We start from the raw sequence: 23,067 nt of genomic DNA on the forward strand, positions 1-23,067 counted from the left end.
TCGTTTAAAATTAGCAAAATTATATTTTTTTCAGTAATAAACTAAACAACTTTCAGGTTTTACTAAATCGTTCAACATTCTGCCCAATGATTCATGAGAATAAATCTTGAAGGTGATCATTTTTTCAAATTTGGATACCGTTATTATTTTGGACAGAAACTGCTGAAAAAGATGCGAGATTTCTATGGTACTGTTAAATTCTTAAAATTGTGGAGTATTTTTAATTTGAAAACATAAATCAGGTGACCTATGTACGTCGTGCCTGACCTGGAAACCCTTGGAGACCCCTTAAATGTTGTATGCATTAAGTTTTAATTCTACGCGGTGAGCTCATAACTTTCTCAAAGTTAGATGATCAAGGATCTCTGAACTTTTCAGAAGAGTGGAAAAAGGAATTGTTGTCGAACAATAAATCAAAGGTCACCTGATGAAGTACAAAACAATGTGTTGGACGGGAGAGGGGGTTTGATTTCCTAAATTCGCAAAAAAAGTAGTGAAAATATTATTTTAAATCGCACAAGAGTATGTGTCGAAAAAGGATTTGACCAACTTTCAAAATTTCACCGTAGGCCCTTCAGCATTGATCACAGTAATACCCTGAGAATCATAATCGATGAGTGCGTCGAAATCGGGTTACTTTTTCACCTTTCGCTCCATGATTTCGGTATGGTTTTTGACAGCGTTTACAGGGAATTTATTTGTCTTTCTTTGTGAAGAAAGGTATCCTGCATAAGCTCAATATATTATTATGGCTACTATAAACGTGACAAAGGTAGGTTGTCAGAAGTATTTAAAGTCCAAAGTGGTATCAAACAAGTCTGCATATACTGTAACCAATTCTGTTCTTTTTTATTGGTGATCAGTGCTGTGTTGCGATCAACCTTGACAGCAAAGGGGCAAATAAGATGGACTCTGAATACTTTTCTTAAACGTCTAAACTTAGCAGAAGATGAATACTTCATCAAGTGATAGAAAAAGAACTTAGAAAGAAGTAGAAAATTTGAGGCTCAAAATCAATACAAAAAAAATAAAAAGTTCAGCCTTAGAACTTCTAAGAAAGTGGAGAATTTCCGATATTTTGGAAATATTGATGTCTTGATGTCGTAAGCAATTATTCTCTCTCTATCGAAGGCGAAACTGAGCCAGGTACTACCAGCTTTGCCGATAAAGCAAATCTTATTTAACGTTATGAAGAATAACTCTCCGTTTTTGAAATACTCGGATTAGACGCATTTAAATAGTAAATATTAAGCTAGTTCCAGTTCGAGCACTAGCCTCGAACGTTTCGCTTCAAATTGCATTGAGAGTGGTTTCCTGGAAACTACCATACAAATGTTATGAGTCATATTTGCTACGCAAGTTGTACCTGTACGTAGAAGGATCTGTTTTTGTATGTTGTTTTTGGTGTTGAAACGCAAGATGGGAGCAAACCACGGTGTTAACCGGCAGTTGGTTCGACCATGAAAAGAATAAAATCCCAAGTTCGTGACAGTTCTCGATTGAAATTTTGGATGATGTAATGCGACTTGTTCTTAATGTAAATCAGGTTGGTCTAGTATGTGTTCTTATGTGGCGGACGTTTTTTTTTTTGGTTTTTTCCTTACAACTCTAATGTGTTCTTTTAAGCGTGTAGAAATGCTCCTCTGAGTCTGTTCTAAATATAAAGAGGCAGAACTGCAGGGTCCAAGTACGTCAAGTGTTTTTAGAATGAATTGGTCTTTTGGTGTTTAAAGGTACTTAATAATTTTTCAGGTGGTAAAAATAGAGATTACATACCATATCGTTTTAAAATTTTTCTTACCCTTTCAGTTACACCTCTTACATACGCCAAGAAGGCTTTTTTGTCTTAATGGCTATCTGCCTTTTTTCTCGACGAAATTGGCTTCCACGATCTTTGTTTCTTAGAGTAGCATTCGCTTTGGGAATGTTGTTGAAAGTTCATTGGCAAGATGGTCGCAGTCACATACCCTATGGGCTCGCTGAACAAGCGTAGAGAAAAACCGTTTAGGTATTTGTTTCTGTGTGTGTCCTTTCTTAACACTTTGTGTGCCATTTTGATTCCGCACCATTTTCGCATCCAAAAAATGCAATGGAGTCATCATTTTTTTTCTCCATTGTGAATATGCTCCAGAAAGTTCACAATAGGGAATTTTTAATTATACAAAAAGTATCATTCACATATCTCAGCCATACTTTTGGTTTGACTACAAAGCTGTTTAGAGCTTCTTTCTCAAAGATCTCCATACATATCAACGCCATTTAAAAAAAAGAGGCTGGGATGCGACCCACACTGATAACTTCCCATCCCGTCTGTCGATTTGTCTTGCTTAAAAGTTTGTCTATATGTACTCGTATCAATTTTTACCAAATTTGCTATTTTTTGTAGATTTTATTTTTTATGAAAAAAAACGGACTGTTGAATTTTTATATAAAAATTACTGAATATGGAAAACAATATTTTCTGTGAAATAAAATAAGTTTCAAGCCTATATTTTTAAGTTTTGAAAAGCTATTTGAGCCGAAAGTAAATTTTTAAAAAGTTTTAGTATTGTTTTTTTTTTAGAGTTTTATTTTTTGTAAAAACAACTGTCAATTCGATTTTTTGAAAATTTTACCAAATGTTGAAAACAATATTTCTTATTTTTTAAAAGATATTTGAGTCGAAAATCAATTTTTACCAACTTTTATAATTTTTTTTAGGTTTTTATTTTTTGTAAAAAAACTGTCAATTCGATTTTTTTTCAAACTTTAACTGAATGCTGACAACAAGATGTTTGGAAAGATAAAAGTAAATTAAAGCCAATATCTCAAAGTTTTGAAAAGATATTTGAGTCGAAAATCAATTTTTACCCACTTTTATACATTTTTTTTTTAGGTTTTTATTTTTTGTAAAAAAACTGTCAATTCGATTTTTTTCAAACTTTAACTGAATGTTGACAACAAGATGTTTGGAAAGATAAAAGTAAATTAAAGCCAATATCTCAAAGTTTTGAAAAGATATTTGAGTCGAAAATCAATTTTTACCCACTTTTATACATTTTTTTTAGGTTTTTATTTTTTGTAAGAAAACTGTCAATTCGATTTTTTTCAAACTTTAACTGAATGTTGACAACAAGATGTTTTGAAAGATAAAAGTAAATTAAAGCCAATATCTCAAATTTTTGAAAAGATATTTGAGTCGAAAATCAATTTTTACCCACTTTTATACATTTTTTTTTAGGTTTTTATTTTTTGTAAAAAAACTGTCAATTCGATTTTTTTTCAAACTTTAACTGAATGTTGACAACAAGATGTTTTGAAAGATAAAAGTAAATTAAACCCAATATCTCAAAGTTTTGAAAAGATATTTGAGTCGAAAATCAATTTTTACCAGCTTTTATAATTTTTTTTTTAGGTTTTTATTTTTTGTAAAAAAACTGTCAATTCGATTTTTTTCAAACTTTAACTGAATGTTGACAACAAGATGTTTTGAAAGATAAAAGTAAATTAAACCCAATATCTCAAAGTTTTGAAAAGATTTGAGTCGAAAATCAATTTTTACCAACTTTTATAATTTTTTTTTTTAGGTTTTTATTTTTTGTAAAAAAACTGTCAATTCGATTTTTCTCAACATTCTTCAAAATGTTCAAAACAATGTTTCTTAAAAGATAAAATAAGTAAGAAGCCTAAATTTCAAGTTTTTGAAAAGATATTTGAATCGATATTCAATTTTTACCAACTTTGAGTAATGTTTTTTTTTAGATTTTTATTTTTTATAAAAAAACTGTCAATTAGATTTTTCTCAAAATTTTGTCAGATGTCAAAAACATTATTCTTCGTTGCACAAAATTGTTTTAGAGATGAAATTATATTTCAGTCGTAAAATTTTGGAGGTGACAAATTTTTTTTTTCAGTTTTATTGATTTAAAAAAAAACCGTTATATTGATTTTTTTCAAAAAATATACCTGTTTGGTATTATGTTACAATATATTATATAAAATTTAATTCAAGTCTCTAGCGTTTTTAGTTCGTAAGATATTTAGGGTTAACCAAAATTTTCACCTTTTTTTCAAACAGCTATAGTAAAAAAACCACCCACGCAATATTCTTGAGAGCCCTTTCTGCATCTTTCTGCCTTTTTATCTGTATAACAAAATTTATTTGAAGTCGATATCTCTTCTGGTTCTTGAGCTATGGACGACGAAAAAAACGTCGCGAACGTACGGACGTACGGACGTACGGACGTACGGACGTACAAACGTACGTACACACGCACGCACAGACATCTTTCTAAAAATCTTTTATTTCGACTCTAGGGACCTTGAAACGTCGAGAAATGTCAAAATTTTCAATTTGACAAATCCGACCCATTACAATAACTTCCTATGGGAAGTTAATAAATAAATTAGGTAGCGCAACAGTCCATTTATAACTAGGGCCCTGTGACTTACAACTCTCAACCATTCCTGTGTGCGAGTAATGTTGTCAGGAATGGAGGGGCCGAATCGGAACGGCTAATTTCAGACAAGAATTACTCTTGGAGAATTTGCCAATTAATCGCAAAAGGCAGTACCCATGAGAAAAACTTTAGATGGCACAGGCAGGAATCGAACCCAAGACCTCTAGCATGACAGTCCAACGCAATAACCATCATGTCATCGTAGCAACGCCATCTATTTGCAAATAAAACTGATGGCTGAAACTGAAGTATCCTGATGAAAGGCAAAATTCCAAAATCGGAATATAGTTTTCGTTGATGTCAGATGTTGAGATAAGTTGACTGTTAATAAAGTATCTCATGCACAGATACATTTTTAAACAGTACCTCAAAGTGAAAACTCACTATAATTTCGTCATTTTAGATTTTTAAATAACGCTTATAACATGTGTATGGTAGTTTCCCGTTGACCAAGTCCAATGCAATTTGAAGCATTGAACTCGCTGAATGTTTAATATTTAAACGCGGCTAATCCGAGTATTTCAAAAATGTAAGATAAAAACAACCGCGGAAACTCTCCAAGTTTAACTTCGAGAAGACAATAGAGGAAGTATCGTTGAAACTGGGGTAGAGCTCGAAAAGGGGCTCATACATAATACCTAAGACTGCAAGCACTGTAAGAAACCAACAGATCTTGTAGGTCTGAGGATCTTAATTAGTAAGTAAAGAAGTTCAATAATTTTGCCTTGATTTCTCAATTCAGAATGTCAGTTTTTGAAAGCAGATTTAACTCGAATGGAATTTGTGTATTATAAATTAATAGTTTCAACAACATAACGTGTTTATAATCGATTCTTTATATGTTTCGGTTAATACTGTGTGGCACGAGTGAATTTTGCCAAAATGGAAAGTACTTTCATAGCTTTTATAGTTGAAAAACAATATCGGCTACTGATTTAATTTCAAGAAAATGCTTCTAAAATTTTCTTCAAACAAATGTAAATTAACAAACAACTCATAATTTTCAAGTAGTTTTCTTCTCTTAACTGTCTTTACTTAAGAATATTTAAAATTTGTTAGAGTTGGCTTTTATATTTTTATACATACATTTTATATTTTGACGCTCAATGAAAATATATCAGCCAAAGCAAAAATAAAACTAAAAGTTAGAAGATTTAATCTAAACTGTTAAAGAGCTTGTTCTTTTTGTGTGTTTTTAAACACTTTTTATAAACAAAATTAGAAATTCGGGCAAGATGTCACTAAACCTTTTAAAGAAAAAGAAAATAGATACAATAAAACCCACTTAAAAGAAACTTTAAATGGATCATTTAAATTATTTCGTTTGTTTTAAATTCCCCGACAAATAAAGATAAGTGGTTAGTTAGTGGTTTGAGCGTTAAATAGTGGATTTGAAAATTCGACAACAATTAGTACCTAAACGTTCAGTAAAACTTGAAATTTTCTTCAACATAATTTCATTAACTTGATTTTCTTTCAATCGCTAAAATATATTTTTGGTTTTGGAATTTTAGTTCAACAGAGTGTCAAAAGAAATTATGCTAAAAAAGTACTAGAGAATGAAAAAAAAAATTGTTTCAAATTTCAAAGTGGGCCTTACTGTATATAATTTTAATCTCAATATTTGCCTTTTTTGTCTTAAACACTGCACAATTAATTCATATTTAATTTAGTTATATTTACACATTTAAAAAACTTTTACAAGAACTATCTACATAACTTAAATATTAGGATCATACAAAAACAATATCATGCACTCTGCTAATTTCTCTAAGCTAATTAGAGAATTTTCAATTAGATATAACTAAATACCAGAATTTAGAAACACAAAAAAAAGGACGGAACCATCCAGAGTTCATTTTCAAAAATTAACAAATAAATATAATATATAATTGCAACTGGTAGTTTTCGCCATTCAAAACTATTGCATGAGTAAATTTCAGCACTTGCTGAACTGAACTGACTGACAAAAATTTGATTACCACCAAAATGTTGTTTCATTAGGATTAAATTGAATTGAATTTTGTTGTTTTAGTTGTTTTAGCATCCGGGCGCTGGCGCTGGTTTCTTCTTCTTCTCTTATCCGATGAATGCACACAAGATTATCCTTGATGAAATTATTCATGTTTATCTATAATTCTGTACTCATCTCTCCAACTATTGCACTCTATAGAAAAAAGTAAAGAAGAAATAGAGGAAGAAAAGGAAGAAAAATAAAGAAAAATATTATAATTAAATTTGTATAAAATAAACTGTAATAAATGCATATAGCAAGGACATACATTGGCAAGGATATGTGTGTTATGATTATTTTTGTATGTAAATGTTGGTGAGTAAGTAAGCGCGAGTGAGAATTAATTATTTGATTTGTGTTATGTGGGCACCATCATCAGGATAAGGCAAGGATACATTAAATATTAACAATTTCTGTGCACTCTCTCTCTCCTTGCCTCATCCAGGACACAGGCCACGCTACATGAATTTATACTACTTAATTGAATGAAAACTAATTAATTATAAGCAAGTGGCATATGTAGATAAAATTAAAATATAATATTATGTAACTCAAAGAGAATCGTTAAGTTTCACATTTTCTGGAAATGCATATAGAAGCTGTTGAAACAGGATATACAGGATTTAGGTATGAATAAAATATTATGATAATTGTAGAAATACGAAAGGACTCAAAGGTTATTAGTACTCTTTATATATTTGTATTTGAACTCAGTACAAGCGTTAGGAAAATAAGGAAGGGTTTAAGTTCTAAGCATTTTAAAATGGGAGGGAAAAACAGAGTTGACAAAAGCATTCCACATTCCCGATGTGTGGTTTAAGAAAGAATCTCTATACTTCACGGTACTGCCGAAATTGAGCTGAAGGGTAAACTGATAGGCCTTCCTGGAAGTACTCAAATTACGGCGGAATCGCTTAAGGGTTGGAATGCAACTGGCTTATTGGAGTGAACATTGTTTGTAAAAATATCGATAAAACAACGAAAGGCCCTTTTCTGAATTGTATGCAAGGAATTCAAAATTCTTTTAGGTGCACCTAAGCCAGATATGGGTGAAAAATTTTGTGCACCGTCGAAGGAATCTTTAGCACCAAGCAGCACTTTTGGCAATATCGATTATGTGACCATCCCACCATACATAGGTGACCTGTGATACGCATATTGAGTACTGCAAGTTGATTAGTTTCCTGGTTGACATCTGGTTTTTGATTCCTCATTTGACATGAATTCCTCATTTTGTGAATATAAGAAATAGAGTCGGAGACAAAACGGAGCCCTGGGGGACACCAGTATTTATTTATACTTGAATACAACTTGTTTTGAATGCTGAGAAAGGTAATTTCTAAAACAATGAAGAAGAGATTCATCAATACCAAAAGTACACATTTTCAATAAGGGAGCTTGGTTCAAATTCTTTAAAAATATCTAGTGCAATAATCTTGCTTTCTTCAAAACGATGTTAAGATTTGTTCCACTGTTTGGTGAGATAAACAATGATCACTATGGTGGAAATTTTGCTACGAAAGCCACATTGCCGGTAAGAAGCTGCCGTTCTTCGAGATATTTTTTAAGCTGATAATTAATCAGCGTTTCCTTGATCTTCGAAAGAAAGGACGTGAGTGCTATAAGAACGAAAGTTCGAGGGGGAGGAGGATTCACTTTTTTTAGGGACAGGCTGATAAAATGCTGTTTTATCCACTCCGGAAGAGATCTGTAAAGTTGGAATGATGAAAAAGCTTACGCAGTGGTTTTGCAAGCGTTAAAGAACACCTCCTCAGAACTAGGTCTTTCAGTGCCTGGGGTGATTACGGCATGGCAGATATGGTAATTGGTGATTGTTTAAAACTTGATTTACGCCAGCAATGCAACTTTCATGCCATGTCGAAGTTTTGACTTTACCTCCTCGTGGTGGCCCCCCGGCAATGATTTGTGTATTTCTATACATAAGTTAGAAAAAATTGCAAGGGCGAAGTTTCTTGACTCTTTAGGATGGTTTACGGAGGCCAGCACTCTTCGTAACAGAGGAGGAAACCGAAATTACGGCTCGGATAATTAATGATAACTTGTTGACGACTTTTGGCTATTGAACCCGGACAAAGATTGCTTTTTGGAATGTGAGAACGCTTCTGAAAGCAGGAAGTGGAGGTCCGCACACTGTACTGCTCTTCTCTGGTCAAGATCCAGGAAACGCTCAAGAAGATGGAGTTGAGTTTTTCCTTACAAAACCGGAAACCAGAAGTCTTATTTCGTGGGAGCCCTTTGGGAAAAGGCTTATCAAAGCTAGTTTTCAAGGTAGAGTACGACCCATCACCATTATACAGTATTACGCACCAACGGAGCTCGCATCTGATGAAAAGGATGAATGCTTCTATAGTCAACTAGGACCCGCCTACAAAAACAGTCCCCGCGGAGATATTATTTTGGAAATGGGCGACCTCAATGCTAATGTTAGAAGTAGTAACATTGTCTTCTGCAACGCCATTTGCCTTGTGATTGGTGGCACCATAATAGAACAAAAATCGGTCATAAAATTAGCTGAGTGTCGACGGACAGGCAAGCGTCTTCCAAGCAAATTGACCACTTCGCAATTAATCGACGCTTTGGAAGCAGTCTCTTGGATGTACGAAACGGAAGAGGCGCAGTTATTACACTTGCCCGTGACCACCACTTAATGATAGCTACCCTAAGATTGCTTACAGCTACAGTTAGAAGATCCAACCGAACAAGACGAGCTCGAAAATTCAACATCGCTAGACCAAAGGATCCCACGACCCGTCAACAATTTTGGGACCACTTGTCACACAAAATGAGAACAATTAGTGAATGTTTTCATTTCAGGCGCTAACAGAACAGTCGGTCGGAAAAAAGGAAGACTTGACCACCAAAAGCTTCCCCCATGAGTGGAAGAAGGGATTTATCGTCAAGCGGCCAAAAAAGCAGATCTTATGTACAAAGTGCGAAACCTGAAGAGAAATTTACGTTCTACCTGCAGATGCCAAAAGTCACACTGAAGCGCATCAGAGAACACTTTGAGGCCAAACTCGATGCCGAACAAGCAGAATTCCGCGCTGGATCCTCCTGTATTGATCACATCAACACCATGCGGATCATTATTGAATATCGATCACCGCTACACCTGCTGTTCATCGACTGTCAGAAAGCCTTTGATAGCGTTAACAGGAAATATATCTGGTTAACTTTACGGAGGAGAGGCATCCCAGAAAAACTAATTGCTATTATTAAAGCAGCATATGATTAAACCAAGTTTCACGTTCTGCATGATGGTAGGATAACCTACCTAATTATTTTGAAATCCGAAGCGGAGTCAGACAAGGCTGTATTCTGTCACCAATATTGTTTTTGTTGGTGATAAGCGATGTACTACGCTCAGCTCTGTCAGGTAGTTGAAAGCACTTGGATTAAGCGGACGACGTTAGTTTTCATGGATCTACATCAAATGACAACAAGTGTGGAGAGAGAAGCAGAAGTTGTGGGGCAAAACAAAAATAAATATTTTCTCGTAACCCGTGGTTCCATCGAAGGCGGAACTGCACAAAACGTCATCTGCCGCATCGGCAAAGCCAAACCGGCGTTCGGTATGTTGTCAAAAATTTGAAGGAATAACTCCCTCAGCTTAAATGTTGCACATGGCAGAGGACAATCGAGGTGGAATTAGCGTCAAATTTGTACTCACTTTGGGGCATTGTAGTATTGTTTGCCGTAGTTTCTGGTCATTAAAAAATTTGGTTCGTCCAATAAAATCATTGCAAATCTTTCTAGCTTGTTTGAAGTAATTCCGGTTTTTCTCAGTGGGGTTGGTTTTATAACAACGGAAATTCACATCTCTGATTTTAATAACCTCTTTAAGGCTTGAATCAAACTATGAGTTCTCGTTGGATTTGATAGATTTTACCCTACTCGGGATAACATTTCTCATTCCACAAAGAATTAAATATGTAACAATGTCTGCGCTGGAAACCACGTCACTATCGAGGAATCATAGTGACCAGTTAAAGTTCCTGAAGAATTAATTTTTCTAAACCTCCTGCCGCCACCCCACAAACACAAACATTTAGATAGAAGAGATTTTATTAACTAAGATAACTCGCTGTCGCTGTGAAAACAAAATAATTCTTATGCATTTAAATCATTAGTGAGATGTTTCCTTCCTCCAGCAGAGGAAGGAATCAAGCCAACTGGAATAACCCTTCGAACAACCAAACAGAAGTTTCCTCCTTTCTCTGTTTTTTCTTCTGTAAAGGATATTTTTAAATAGCTGAAGAGCAGTGACGCAACGTAACGTGGCGATTGTATAATGTTACATAATATGATTTCATTTATTTTGTTTTATATGTTTTTTTAAGAAAATTCCTTATTTTCCCTTTTGTCGAATTGAAAGTGGCAAACGAGGCGTTTTTTATTGAGTAAATCCTTTAGCACTCTTCGAGGACACTCGCTTTTCTTTCCCCTTTCTTTTGGGCGTTTTGTTTTGTTTTATGTTTTATGTGCGAATATAATATAAAACTCTTTCGTTTATTTGACTTTTATTGAAGAAGGATCATATTTTTTTTTGTCGGTATTATTTTAAAGGAACAAAAAAAGCAAACAAAAGATACAAAAATAACTGTTCTATTTAACATATGCTAGAACAATACTTTTTATATTTATATACAGTTTTTTTTTTTTTTTTTTTATTCTTGAATGAATAAATGTAATATGAAAAGTTAAATTTGAAATAAAATTTTATTACCTCATATACTAAGAGTTTTTGAGTCAATGTGGCTGGTTGACTGGCTTTCTGGTAAGAGGAGGCTGGAGGGCATATTATTGGTATGACAAGGCATATTAAGCTTTTATTTTACAACTTGTAATAGCTCCTTTTTGAATACTGAGTCATATAAACAGAGTAAAGATATTGTAAACCTACTCGTGTAGAGGGTGTGATGGTGATGTGTGTTTTGTTTTTTAAGAACAATGTTTGGTTTTCATTACAATGTTTTTGTTTTTTTTAAAAGTCATATGAATACTTCCGTTCTTTATGATATCGATTTATTTAAATTCTACAATTTTGAACTGGATTTTGAATATTTGTTATGAAAGTCATGTTCTAAAGTAATGGTTTGAATAATACACTCAATGACACATACCATGAAACATAAAATATAATTGATTTGTTTTATGAACGTTCAGCAGTAACCTAGAAGAATTGAGGTTACGATTAAATAATTAGATAAGCTAAACACATTTTTTTCAACGTCTAAAAATTAAAGACAATATTCTCTATATTCTTTTTAACTTTCCATTGTAAGTTATTATATCGGTACGAGTTTTTGAAATTCATAATTTCGAAATTTTAATGTTTCTATAGAATCTTAATCCATTGTTGTTAGAGAAATACCTGTCTTCGTAAGTTTGGGATAGTTTTTACGTATTGTTTAAACTTTAAGGTTAAAAAATCCAAAGACTTAAGTCACAAAATAAAATGCAATTGACAGCTTTGTCCAATGTAGAGTCAAAAAATAAGTAAAAGCGTAACCCTGGGAAGACTTCACAGCTTTCAGTTCTATAGGTATGTGCATCACAAACCACTTGTTGTGGAGTGATCACATATTTGACATCGCCAAAAAAACTGCTAAGTGTTTAGGATTTCTCCGACGATACAAGAAGTTTTTTACCCTTTCTGATCTGGCTATAATTTACAAAGCTTTCATTTGTTCACTACTTAAGTATAAGTAGTGGGCTGGTGCCCAAAAGAGAGCAGTTGCAATCCTCCCCTTAAACAATTAAATCGTAATACCCGTACTTCTAGGAATGCTCATCAATTTACCCTTGATCCCAATGTCGGACTTACTGTTAAGTACAGGAATTCTTGCTTTAGCCGCATAACACGAATGTGGAATGCTTTACTAGGCCCAATATTTCCCACTCATTACAATGTGCAGACATTCAAAACCAATGAACCTCGTTCCCCAATTTTGTATCCTATCCTTCTTATCTAATTGCTAGCACTGTGTTTAATCATTCCAAGGGTATTCAACATATAAAGGCTCAATATATATAAAAAATATGCTTAACAGAAAGCTCATAAAACGTTATTCTTCAAAAACTTATGATTTATTTTGAAAAGAAATAAAATGTGGGTGTTTCCCGATTCTGACGGAAATGTTTCAATGCGATGGAGAAATTGACATTGAAGGTTGGTTGTTCGGTATTTACAAAATTTTAAAATCTTAAATAGAGACTGGGATGCGACCCACTCTGATAACTTCCCATCTCGTCTATCGATTTGTCTTGCTTTAAAGTTTGAAGGTTTTCGTGTTGGGTTAAGAAAGTTGTCAGTTGAATTATTCTTAAAAATTTTAAAATTACCATCAATATTTATCATATAAAGAAATAGTTTATTTTGAAAATCTAAGTTTGTTGAATAGATTTTAAGTCGAAAACAATTTTTTACCAATGTTAGTACCATTTCTTAAATTTTCACAAATTGGATGAATGAAATAAATTTGAGAGATATCAAGAACTGAGCATCAATTTTTACCAAATTGTTTAAAACGGACTGTTGGATTTTTATAAAAAGAAATACTGAATATCGAAAACAATATTTTTTGTGAAATAAGAAAAGTTTGAACACAGTCCTTTTAATTTCTGAAAGGCTATTTGAGTCGAAAGTAAATTTTTACCAACATTTATTAGATTTTGTTAAGTTTTTATTTCTTGTAAAAAAACAATCAATAAGATTTTTCTCAAAATTTTACTAAATGTTAACAACAGTATTTTTTAAAAGATAAAAGTATTTAAAAGCCAATATTTCAAAAATTTGAAAAGATATCTGTGTCGATATCAATCACCAATTTTTACCAATTTTTGTTAATTTTTTTTTGACGTTTTTAATTTTTTGTAAAAATAACTGTCAATTTTATTTTTCCCAAAATTTGTCCGAATGTTGAAAACAATATTTGTTATAAGTTAAAACTAGTTGGAAGCAATAATCTTTTGAAAAGATATTTGAGTCGAAATTTAATTTTTAACAACTTTGAGTAATGATATTTTTAGGCTTTTATTTTTTATTAAAAAAAAAAGTGTGAATTTGAAATTTCTCGAAATTTTACCAGATGTTCACCTTTTTTTAAACTGCTATGTTAAAAAAAACCAAACACGCAATTTTCTTTAGAGCTCTTTCGACATCTTTCTGCCATATTATCAATATATATATCAACATTTATTTGAAGTCGATATCTCTACTGGTTCTTGATCTATGGACGACGACAAAAAAAAAACATAGCGAACGTACGGACGTACGAACGTACCTACACACGCACGCCCATACATCTTTCGAAAAATCTTTTATTTCGCCTCTAAGGACCTTGAAACGTCGAGAAATGTCAAAATTTTCAATTAACATATCGGACCCATTGCAATTACTTCCTATAGCAAGTTAAAAACACAGATTTTACAATTACAATGCTTAAAAGATAGGTCTTAAAAAGTAATTTTCCAAAAACTTGTGATTTCCGTTCAGAAGCTTACAATAATTTATAATAATTTTTTGTATAGAATATCTAAAAGTGTGTTGAAAACAACTATTTTAATTTAATTTAAAACACACATGGGCTTTGGAAATACTTTGACAGCTACAAAAAGAGCAAAAATAGATGTTTTTAAGAATTTAAGAACTCTTAGGACGTGAAGTAGACTTAACAATCATTTTGCTGACCTACAGAAATATGGGAAAAATTAAGGGTACAAGGCTGAAACAACATCAAAAAGCGGTTAATTCTACGGCTTGTCTTAAATTCAAATAAAATTACTACTAAAATAAGGGCAACCGATTAGTATCAGACAGAATAACAACGGTTCAAAGGATAATACAAAAAAGTGATACCAGAGAAGGAAACTAAAAATTAAAACTGTTTTGAAGCGAGCGCACAAAAAGCATCAGATAAATTTCTTAACAGAGCATATTACTTGTAGCACTTAATAGAACTGCGTTGTATTTTCGAGTGACGGGTCTTTTTTTTTTGACGGGCCGATAGCTACAACTTGTTTTTCTAAAAAACAATGACTTCACTCACATTTCGAAGGCTGTTAGAAGTTGAATTCAATCACCGCACTTTAATAAAAATTCTCGTAAGGTTTATGAAGGTGGCACACACTTTGAAGACAAGGAAACCTTAATAGAAGCTTTTCGTGTTTCTTGAGTCCAAATTTCTATTTCTAGAATGTTTCTATTACAAACCGTTTTATAGAGGCTATATCCAAAAATGGCGGGCATAGTACAAACAATTTCATGTGGCCTCATCCTAGTGACGCACTTTTGTATACCATTTTTAAGTATACTTTATTTTTTGATCTTGGAGAATGTCATCGCTCGGTTCCAACTTGCCTTTTATATTTATTAATTTGTAATGGTGAACTACGAGTATGTACAAAAGTGAAAATCGATTCCAAAACTTTTTGATTTCATCGTAGTAACAGTGTACGTACGTCAGAAGTTAGACTCGAGGTTATACTAATAGTTGTGAGCTTCTCACCAGACTGGCTATATATAGATAGACAATTTCTTTATTTTAAGATATAAATTATTAACAAATGTTTTTCTTTAAGAATATGGACATGACAATTCTTCCGTCTGCCTGATCGAAATTTCATAACAAAAACACAATTTAAATGTAAAGAAGTTAAAATACAAATAATAGACATTAGTTCAACTTATTATATATAAAAGAAAAGAAATAGTAGTTTTAAGAATTCAAAAATTTTGAGATAGTTTTGAAATAAAAAATATAACAATTTTCACTTGATTTGCAACACAAAAGAGTAATTACGAAACTTTGTTTGAACCTTCAATTGCAATAATTGGTTGTAGAGCTATGGAAAACTATGATGCCTGCTGGTTCTCGGGTGTTACAAAGGCTACAGATTTATGGAAGATCAGCACAGATCTATGCAGCATAGAGTTAAGATTCAGTATTTGGAGTCAGGCTATAAATATGTAACTAATAGTTTCAGAAGAAAACTTATTATTGAAATTAGACTCTGATGTTATTTGGTGGTTGAGGTTTCTATAGACATTTCTTGATAATGTTGTTGAGCCTCTTGAATGAAGTTCACTGAAGATATGTTCGTTAGTTCTGGCGATCAGATCATTGAACATGATGTGCCATTGATTCAAATTGGACACCAAAAGAATAGATTACTACCATTTGAAGAAGCTATCTGGTTCCATTCCTTAAACGGGTAGGCATTTGTTTGCATAAGTCTTGTCATAATGGATTTGTGAAGGCATCTTTCATCCCTCCTCATAACTTTCAATATGTAGTCTAAATTGGTTTTAAAGTTTGTAATGTAAAGAAGTTACGTTGGACTGTCATGCCAAAGGTCTTAGGTTCGATCCCTGTCTATGCCTTCTAAAGTCTTTTCACGGGTACTGCCTCTTGCGAGGAATTGAAAAAATTCTCCAAGAATAACTTTTGTCATGAAAAAGTGCTTTCTCAAATTAGGCCCTGGTTCTCAACGGACTGTCACGCCACCCAATTTTAATTTTGTTTTAATGTAAAGAAGTGTTATACCAGACTCTACATACATATCATATATATAATTGGGCGCTGAAGAAGGCAATCTGAACAAGCGTTTGAAGAAATACCTTTGCACGGCTTTAAACTCCTCGAGTTGTAAATATCCAAAAACTTGGGTACCGTAGCACATGCTGCAGTTCACGGTTGCTTGAAAAACACGTCATTTGGATTTAAGATAGATTTTTTGGTTAGACTAAAGCTTAGGCTACATCAAGCTTAGAGCTAAATTGGCTTCGTTGCTTTTTTCTTTCACGTGTTTCGAAATATTAAGATTTTAAGACAGCAAAACTCCAAGATATTTGAAATAATGAACGACCTCAATAGGCGCGTTGTTTAGAGACCAGTTTTTTTCTGCGAGTCTTCTTCTCTGACGCGGTTCAAAAATCAATATTTTTGTCTTGTTAGTATTGAAGCAGAGACTCCAGGATTCACAAAATATATTAAGTTTGTTGGTTTGCTGAAGGGTAGATGGATTGTCAGCCAGGAAAACTTAATCATCGACGTAGAGCAAAACTTTGATTTGTATACTGGCAAAGAGTATCCCAACCGAAGGTACATCACAAACGTCATCAATAAACAAGGCTTAATATACACCCTTGGGGGACACCTGATGTTGTTTTAAACCATTCACAGAGTTAAGTTTCTTCCCGCGCTGATGCAGTAGATAAGGCAAGAAAGTTGAAATAAAATATTAAGAATATACGTGAAATTTCTAAGGATGACAATTTGTACATCAATGCATTTCTATTTACCTTGTCAAAGGCAGCTTTAAAATCCACAAAGCAATCATATAACTTCTTTTATGTGCTCAATTGATCTCCTTGCAATACTTGTCAGAGCGAATATATTGCCTAGCGTTAAGAAACCCGATCGAAAACCTGCTTAAACATGGTAAGTCGGTTGTTGTTCCCGATCCATTCCGTCAACCTTTCATAAAAAATTGAAGTTAGAATCTTTCTTAGCGAGTTGAGAATCGAGATTCCTCTATACTTCTCTGGCTGATTGGTATCGCCTTTTTGAAGATTGCGAATAAAAAGAAAGTATTTTTTTAAAGTTTGTTGAAAAACGGTGAGAAGGTGATTTTTAAACGTTTCCGTACTATTCTTGTATAATTCAACCGGAGTGCCATCTATATCAGAATCCTTATTATTTTTCATTTTACTCAGAGTAGCTTCAAGCTCAGGTCGAGTAATAAGATTGTCCAGTTCGCAGATAGTGAAATTGGGTGGTGAATAGTAGATGTCAGCATTTAATATATGAACAATTAGAAAAATACATTACTAATCCAGTGAAGCAGAAAACCTTTCATACCATAAGGTTCATCTTGAAGTCAAAATCTATAAAATATTTTAGAAAAATATCATCAAAAAATAAATTATGTAGCTCAACATTTCGCAATTCTCAACCATTCTTGTTAGGAGTGGAGAGGACCTTCTGATTTTATGATGATTTCAAAGAACTTTTTATGACGAAAATTACTCTATGAGGATTTTTCTTCATTTCTAGCATAAGCCAGTATCCAAAACTTTAGGTGGAACTGACAGGGATTTAAACCAAGACCACTAGCATAAAAGTCATAAACACTAACCGTCTCGCCGCTGCTGGTACACCATTAAATTACCATTGGGATTGTTTTAACAAAATCCAGACTGAAGGTAGTTGACGATTGATCAGCGCAGAGTTATCACGAGCTTAAAAGGTATATCAGTGTTATAAGTGGATGACCTCTCATTGTTGTTTAGTGGTGCTTTTCAGGAATTCTACAAATGTTTGAAAAGGAGTGTGAAGGTATTTTCTGTCCAATACAAAAACAAGTCTAATGAACTCTGGTTCTTTTTTTAGATTTGTGTTCTGGTGCAATTACACCTTCTTCCAAGGACTTCATTTGACATCTCCTACAACTCTTTCCAATTTTATCACTCTACAAGAATCAGAAATTCTCAAAATTAAAAAAAAACTGAAAAAAGGAGATAGATTCCACACTTTCATTATCGAACACCTGGCATTTGTTTGAAATTTGAATGTGCCCGTCAAAAATTGTTTTTCGATTGATATTTTATAATGTTGAAATTTGGTGACTCACATTTCATAAATTGGATCAGGGTAATGCTAATGTTTTCAAATGAGTGATTGCTGAAAATAGGCTGAATATATGATCGTACAAAAAAAGAGAGTGCTACCCGAAAATTTGACTGGACGCTAAAAGCCTTTTTATAGGATTTTATGGATGGCTACAAATCTAAGCTGCATTAAAGAGTGGTCGATTTGATAAAGAGGTCAAACATTCAGAAGACAAAATCCAGAAACTCCTTCAATTCCGTTGAAAACATCCAAAAAAGTTGTCTTTGTCCATTAAGTTAATTGCCTACCTTTTAACATAAGCACACAAATTAATTACGACTTAGTTTTTATTAAAAATCATTTGAGGCATAACCTAAGAACCAGAATAATTAAATTTCTTTGTACTTATTCACTTTTTCATTTGACTATAATAAGAAGTTTTTACTTTAACTTGTAGAACTCTTTAACTTCTGTTTATATTTTTACTTTCACCGTGAACAACATCTTCCTTAAGTTAAAGAAACTCAAAAGAAAACATAAGATTTTTCCATCTGAAAAGTCGTACAAAACAAATGTACCACTGACTCTTAAAATCTTTTCAAATCTAGAAGCTACTTAAAAAACTTCAAGGAATAAGTACAGGTACCTTCTTTTGTATATTTAAAAAAGACAGAGATAGTTCTTTCTTTTAAACCCTGATGTAAGAATGAAGCTATATAAATAGTTAATCTATTATTGCAAAGTGTTTTTGTTTTTTATTTTTAAATTTCATTTTCCTCCTCTTGACATGGTTTTCTAAAGTAATTTTGTTTTGAAAGTAGGTACCATCCAGGAAACAGTGCCACTCTAACTTCAGCGAGTTATACGGTCAGAAAACAAGCTATTAAAACTACTAATTAGTAAACTTTTAGAAAAAAAAGTAAAATATATATAAAAATAAAGTAAACTGAAACATTGTCGTGTTGGGGTATTCAAAAAACAAAAAGTTGTGTGCACCTAGTTTTTTAGCTACCAACATTTTGTATTATATAAAAGTCAAATGTGGGGCAATTAGTTGAACTTCGTTAAATGCTCCATTTTTCTTTTTTTTCAAACCTATCTTACCTACATATTTTTACCTAAAGTTGAAAAGTCCTTTTTTTGAATGGACAATCTTTTGTGTGGTAAGTAAATATTTATGTATTTAGTTATACAGCGGAACCCTTTAGAACTTTATAACTTTAGAACAAGAAAGAAAAATTACCCTTTTTTGTGTTTCTTTTAAATCTAATTGAAACTTTAGAAAATAAAATAAATTTTATGAAATTACCACAGCAGAAAGTGTTTGCTTTTTTTGAACTTTCTGTTTTCTTTGAGGGAAGAGCAAAATTATTACCTTCATGACAAAAAATTAAATTGACTTGTATAATCTGACAAAGAATGAAAACAGACGAAAAAAAGCATCTCCTGGCTCGAAGGTACCTACCTTACCTACTTTACTCAGGGAATAAAATGAAATACACTTTCGTCAGCGGTGAAGGCGGTGGTCGTTCCGTGAACGTTACTCCTTAACCATTTTGCACGTTAACATTTTTCTTTTTTTTTTTCAACAAGTTATGATGAAGAGTAAACTTTTTCAATTAATACTAATTCCATGATGATGACATTCAAAAGGAATTTTTGTTTTCTTTTATTTTAAACCTTTTTGCATTTACAGTAAAAACTCTCAGAGCTGAATTTTTATTGTGGGAAAAAGAATTGTAATTATATAAATTTGAAAGCAAACAAAGTAGATTTAAAGTTATAAAAGCTTAAAACTCAACAATACCCATGGGTTCAGAAATTAATTGTTCAAAAGTAATAAAATCAAAAGAGATAAACAGTAATCGTGTTTTTACAAGCTGTCAATTTGAAATAAATGAGTGTTTAATGAATGCAATTACCTTTTTTTCCCTCAAAATGGAGATAGTCGATGTACAGTTTTGGCCAACACCAACACATAAGTAACTTAAACTTCCTCCATCTTTTATATCATCAAGATAAATAGGTACCCAACTCGACCTGAACGTAAGCCCGAGAACAATTTGGAGACGAGCTGTTGATATTGGACTAAAATCTTTCAAAGCCGTAAAAAAGCATTTTATTTCCACCAAAAACAAGTTGGCAAGATTAAAATTTCCTGATGATCTCATCAACTGGACCGTTCAAAATGAAGGAAAGTACCCTTTTCAGAAGAGTTCAAATTCAATTCAATCAATGGTTTCCGTCGTTTTCGCAGACCATCCAAAGTGACTCTGAGGAGGTAACATAATGATGTGGAGATGTCTTTCGGGGCATCGACTTGGGCTGATTCACCAAAATCATGTTACAATGGATCGGTTTATGAACAGTGCGTGATATTTTATGCTGCCACACGCTGAGGAACTGTTCCTTATAAAATGGATACTTTAGCAGAGCAACGACACAAAGCACAAGTCTAATATTGTTAAGACATGGTTTCAAGAAAACCAGTATTAAAACGGCCAGCACAGTCTCCAGATCTCAAACTCATAGAAAATCAATAAGACATTATAGTTCGAAAAATTCTAAGGCCTAATTGCAAAAATAAAAACAATCTGTTTGATCAAATTAAATTGGTTCAAGAAAGTATCCCAAACAGCATAATAAGCATTTTAATTGACTCGATGCTTCGAAGATGTGCTGAAGTAATTAAAGATAAAAGCTTTGCCACCAAATACTAGCAATATATGTATTATATATATGTTATGAAAGTTGCTTTTGTTTTGACCAACACTTTAGGTGGCACGTCTTCTTCTTCTTGTTCTTCTTCTTCTTAAGGTGGCGCTACAGTCCTATGTGAACTAGGTCCTCACCCAACAAACTTCTACATCTAGCTCGGTCCCTAGTTAGATGCCTCCAGTTTCGCGCTCCAAGTTGGGTGAATATTTATTTTTGGGCACTGTTTTGATTATTTTGAGATTATAAAAACAAATAATTAGGCGGCGCAACAGTCCATAAAGAACCAGGGCCTAGTGACTTACAACTAACAACCATTCCTATGTGCGAGTAATGTTGTCAGAGATGGAAGGGACCTACAGTTTATATGCCGAATGCGAACAGCTAATTTGAGAAAGCACTTTTCATGACAAGAATTACTCTTAAAAGATTTGTCAATTGCTCGCAAGAGGCAATACCCGTAAAATAAGTTAAGTGGCAGAGGAAGGGATTGAACCCAAGACCCTTGCATGACAGTCCAACGCACGTTACGGGTACTACAGAGAGATTTTATTAATTTAAAATTATCCAGTATTCAAAGTTAAGCTTGGCTTAAGCTCGGGTTAATTTTTTAAAATTTGGTAAGTTAACTTGAATTAAGCTCTTTAAGAGCGTAAACTCTAGTCCTATGCACTGAGTTAAACCAGAGTTTGAAAACTACAAGTAGAAATAGTCTTATGGATTCCATGAAATGCATCAATCTATTACGACATTTTGAATTCTTTGAAGATGTGTTTTTTGTCAATATATGACATAAAATAATGTTAGGGGCATCTGGGATTAAGGCGTGAGGTTAGGTAGCAAGTACAAGTTAAACCTTCTGACTTGATCATTACGGTTTATTTTGTATCAAAGTTAAATTCAATTTCGAAATGTTTGTAAATTTGTAGATTTAAATGAAATACAATTTCGCCAAACATGAAATATAAGACTCTATGAAGGTAGTAGATAAAAGATCGTTAGTTTAAATTCAAAATTGGGCCATTTTTTAAGTGTTTATCACTTCTTACTTAAAATTTCGACCAAAAACTGTCTTGTCGGAATCTTTATATGAAATTTATTAATGTATACAACAAGCAAACGTATTATTGAAAATACTAAATCAATGAAACCATTGGAAATTTTAAAAATTCTGTGTTTGAAAGTATAACACAATCTGTTCCTAAACAATGTTTTTCAACGAAAGCATGAACTAACTTCGCGCTAACATTGTCCAACTTATTAAAAAACAGAATAGAATAGAACTATAACTTATAGTAAGCCTTTTTTTTTTAAATTGTTAAGATTATAAAGGAAAATAATAGTCAGATTTCAACGTTAAAAAACTGGAAATTTACAAACTTTTGACAAACCTTGAACAAGCAAGAGTCTTAGCACATGTATTTTCTATTTATCATCAAGTATGCAACAGTATTTTGACATAAGTTCAATTGAAATTGCTGTAGAGCAATGATAAAATAATTTCAGAACAAGATGTTAAAACTATTACTGGTAGTCTTAAAAGCTCTGACAGCCCAGCGTTCGATGTTCTGAAAAATACAATTTTGTTTTAAACCTACCCAGAAAAGGTGTTCAATTTGTACAAGCTGTACAAATAAACCCTTTTACAGCTTGTTGTAAAAGGTTTTATTTTTTACAGAAATTGAAAACAGCAAAAATCATAATCATTCCAAAACCTGGAAACATTCCTTAACAACATGCAGTTACAGACCCATACGCTTGTTTAGTTCTCCGAGTTCAAATTTGCTTAAAATTCTACCAGCGGAAAAATTTTGGTTTAGCACTGTTCACCAAGTAAATCGGATAACTAACTATATAAAAAGAAATTTTGCAATAACAAAAAGCACTGATATGGTTTGATTAGATGTCGAACAGGCCTTTGACAAGCTGTGTGCATCAAGGTTGAATACATAGTCTTTTAATTCTAGATCTTTAAATTTGTATTGTGAAAATAATACATTCGTCAATATCTGATGGGTTTTTTTAAGTTTCAGGTAATAATTGCTCCACTGAAGTATTTGAAGTTCTTGCAGGAGTACCACAAGGATCAATTATTAGTCCTGTCTTGTATACATTATTTTTATATGATTTTCCAAATTTAACAAGTTGCAAATCAACTATTTTTGCAGATGATACATGTTTATATTCATCAAGTTCAGTTGGATTAAACATTGGAACCAAGTTGCAATCTGCCATAAATGTTGTATATTTAAGTTTTGGAAAA

General features: G+C 32.7%; 1 protein-coding gene across 5 annotated transcripts in view; it reads right to left on the reverse strand.

Moving 5' to 3' along the window:
- Positions 1-6,182: 6,182 nt before the first annotated feature.
- The window catches only part of LOC129953938 (band 4.1-like protein 4), a 399,888-nt gene continuing 383,003 nt past the window's right edge, over positions 6,183-23,067 (reverse strand). For all 5 annotated transcript variants that reach the window (XM_056067492.1, XM_056067491.1, XM_056067490.1 and 2 more), the window contains one exon: positions 6,183-6,606. In XM_056067492.1, coding sequence (XP_055923467.1) covers positions 6,597-6,606 — 10 coding nt within the window. In that variant the 3' untranslated portion in view covers positions 6,183-6,596. The remainder of the gene's footprint in view (positions 6,607-23,067) is intronic.

The sequence above is a fragment of the Eupeodes corollae genome, chromosome 1 (assembly GCF_945859685.1).
Source record: "Eupeodes corollae chromosome 1, idEupCoro1.1, whole genome shotgun sequence".
Lineage (NCBI taxonomy): Eukaryota > Metazoa > Arthropoda > Insecta > Diptera > Syrphidae > Eupeodes > Eupeodes corollae.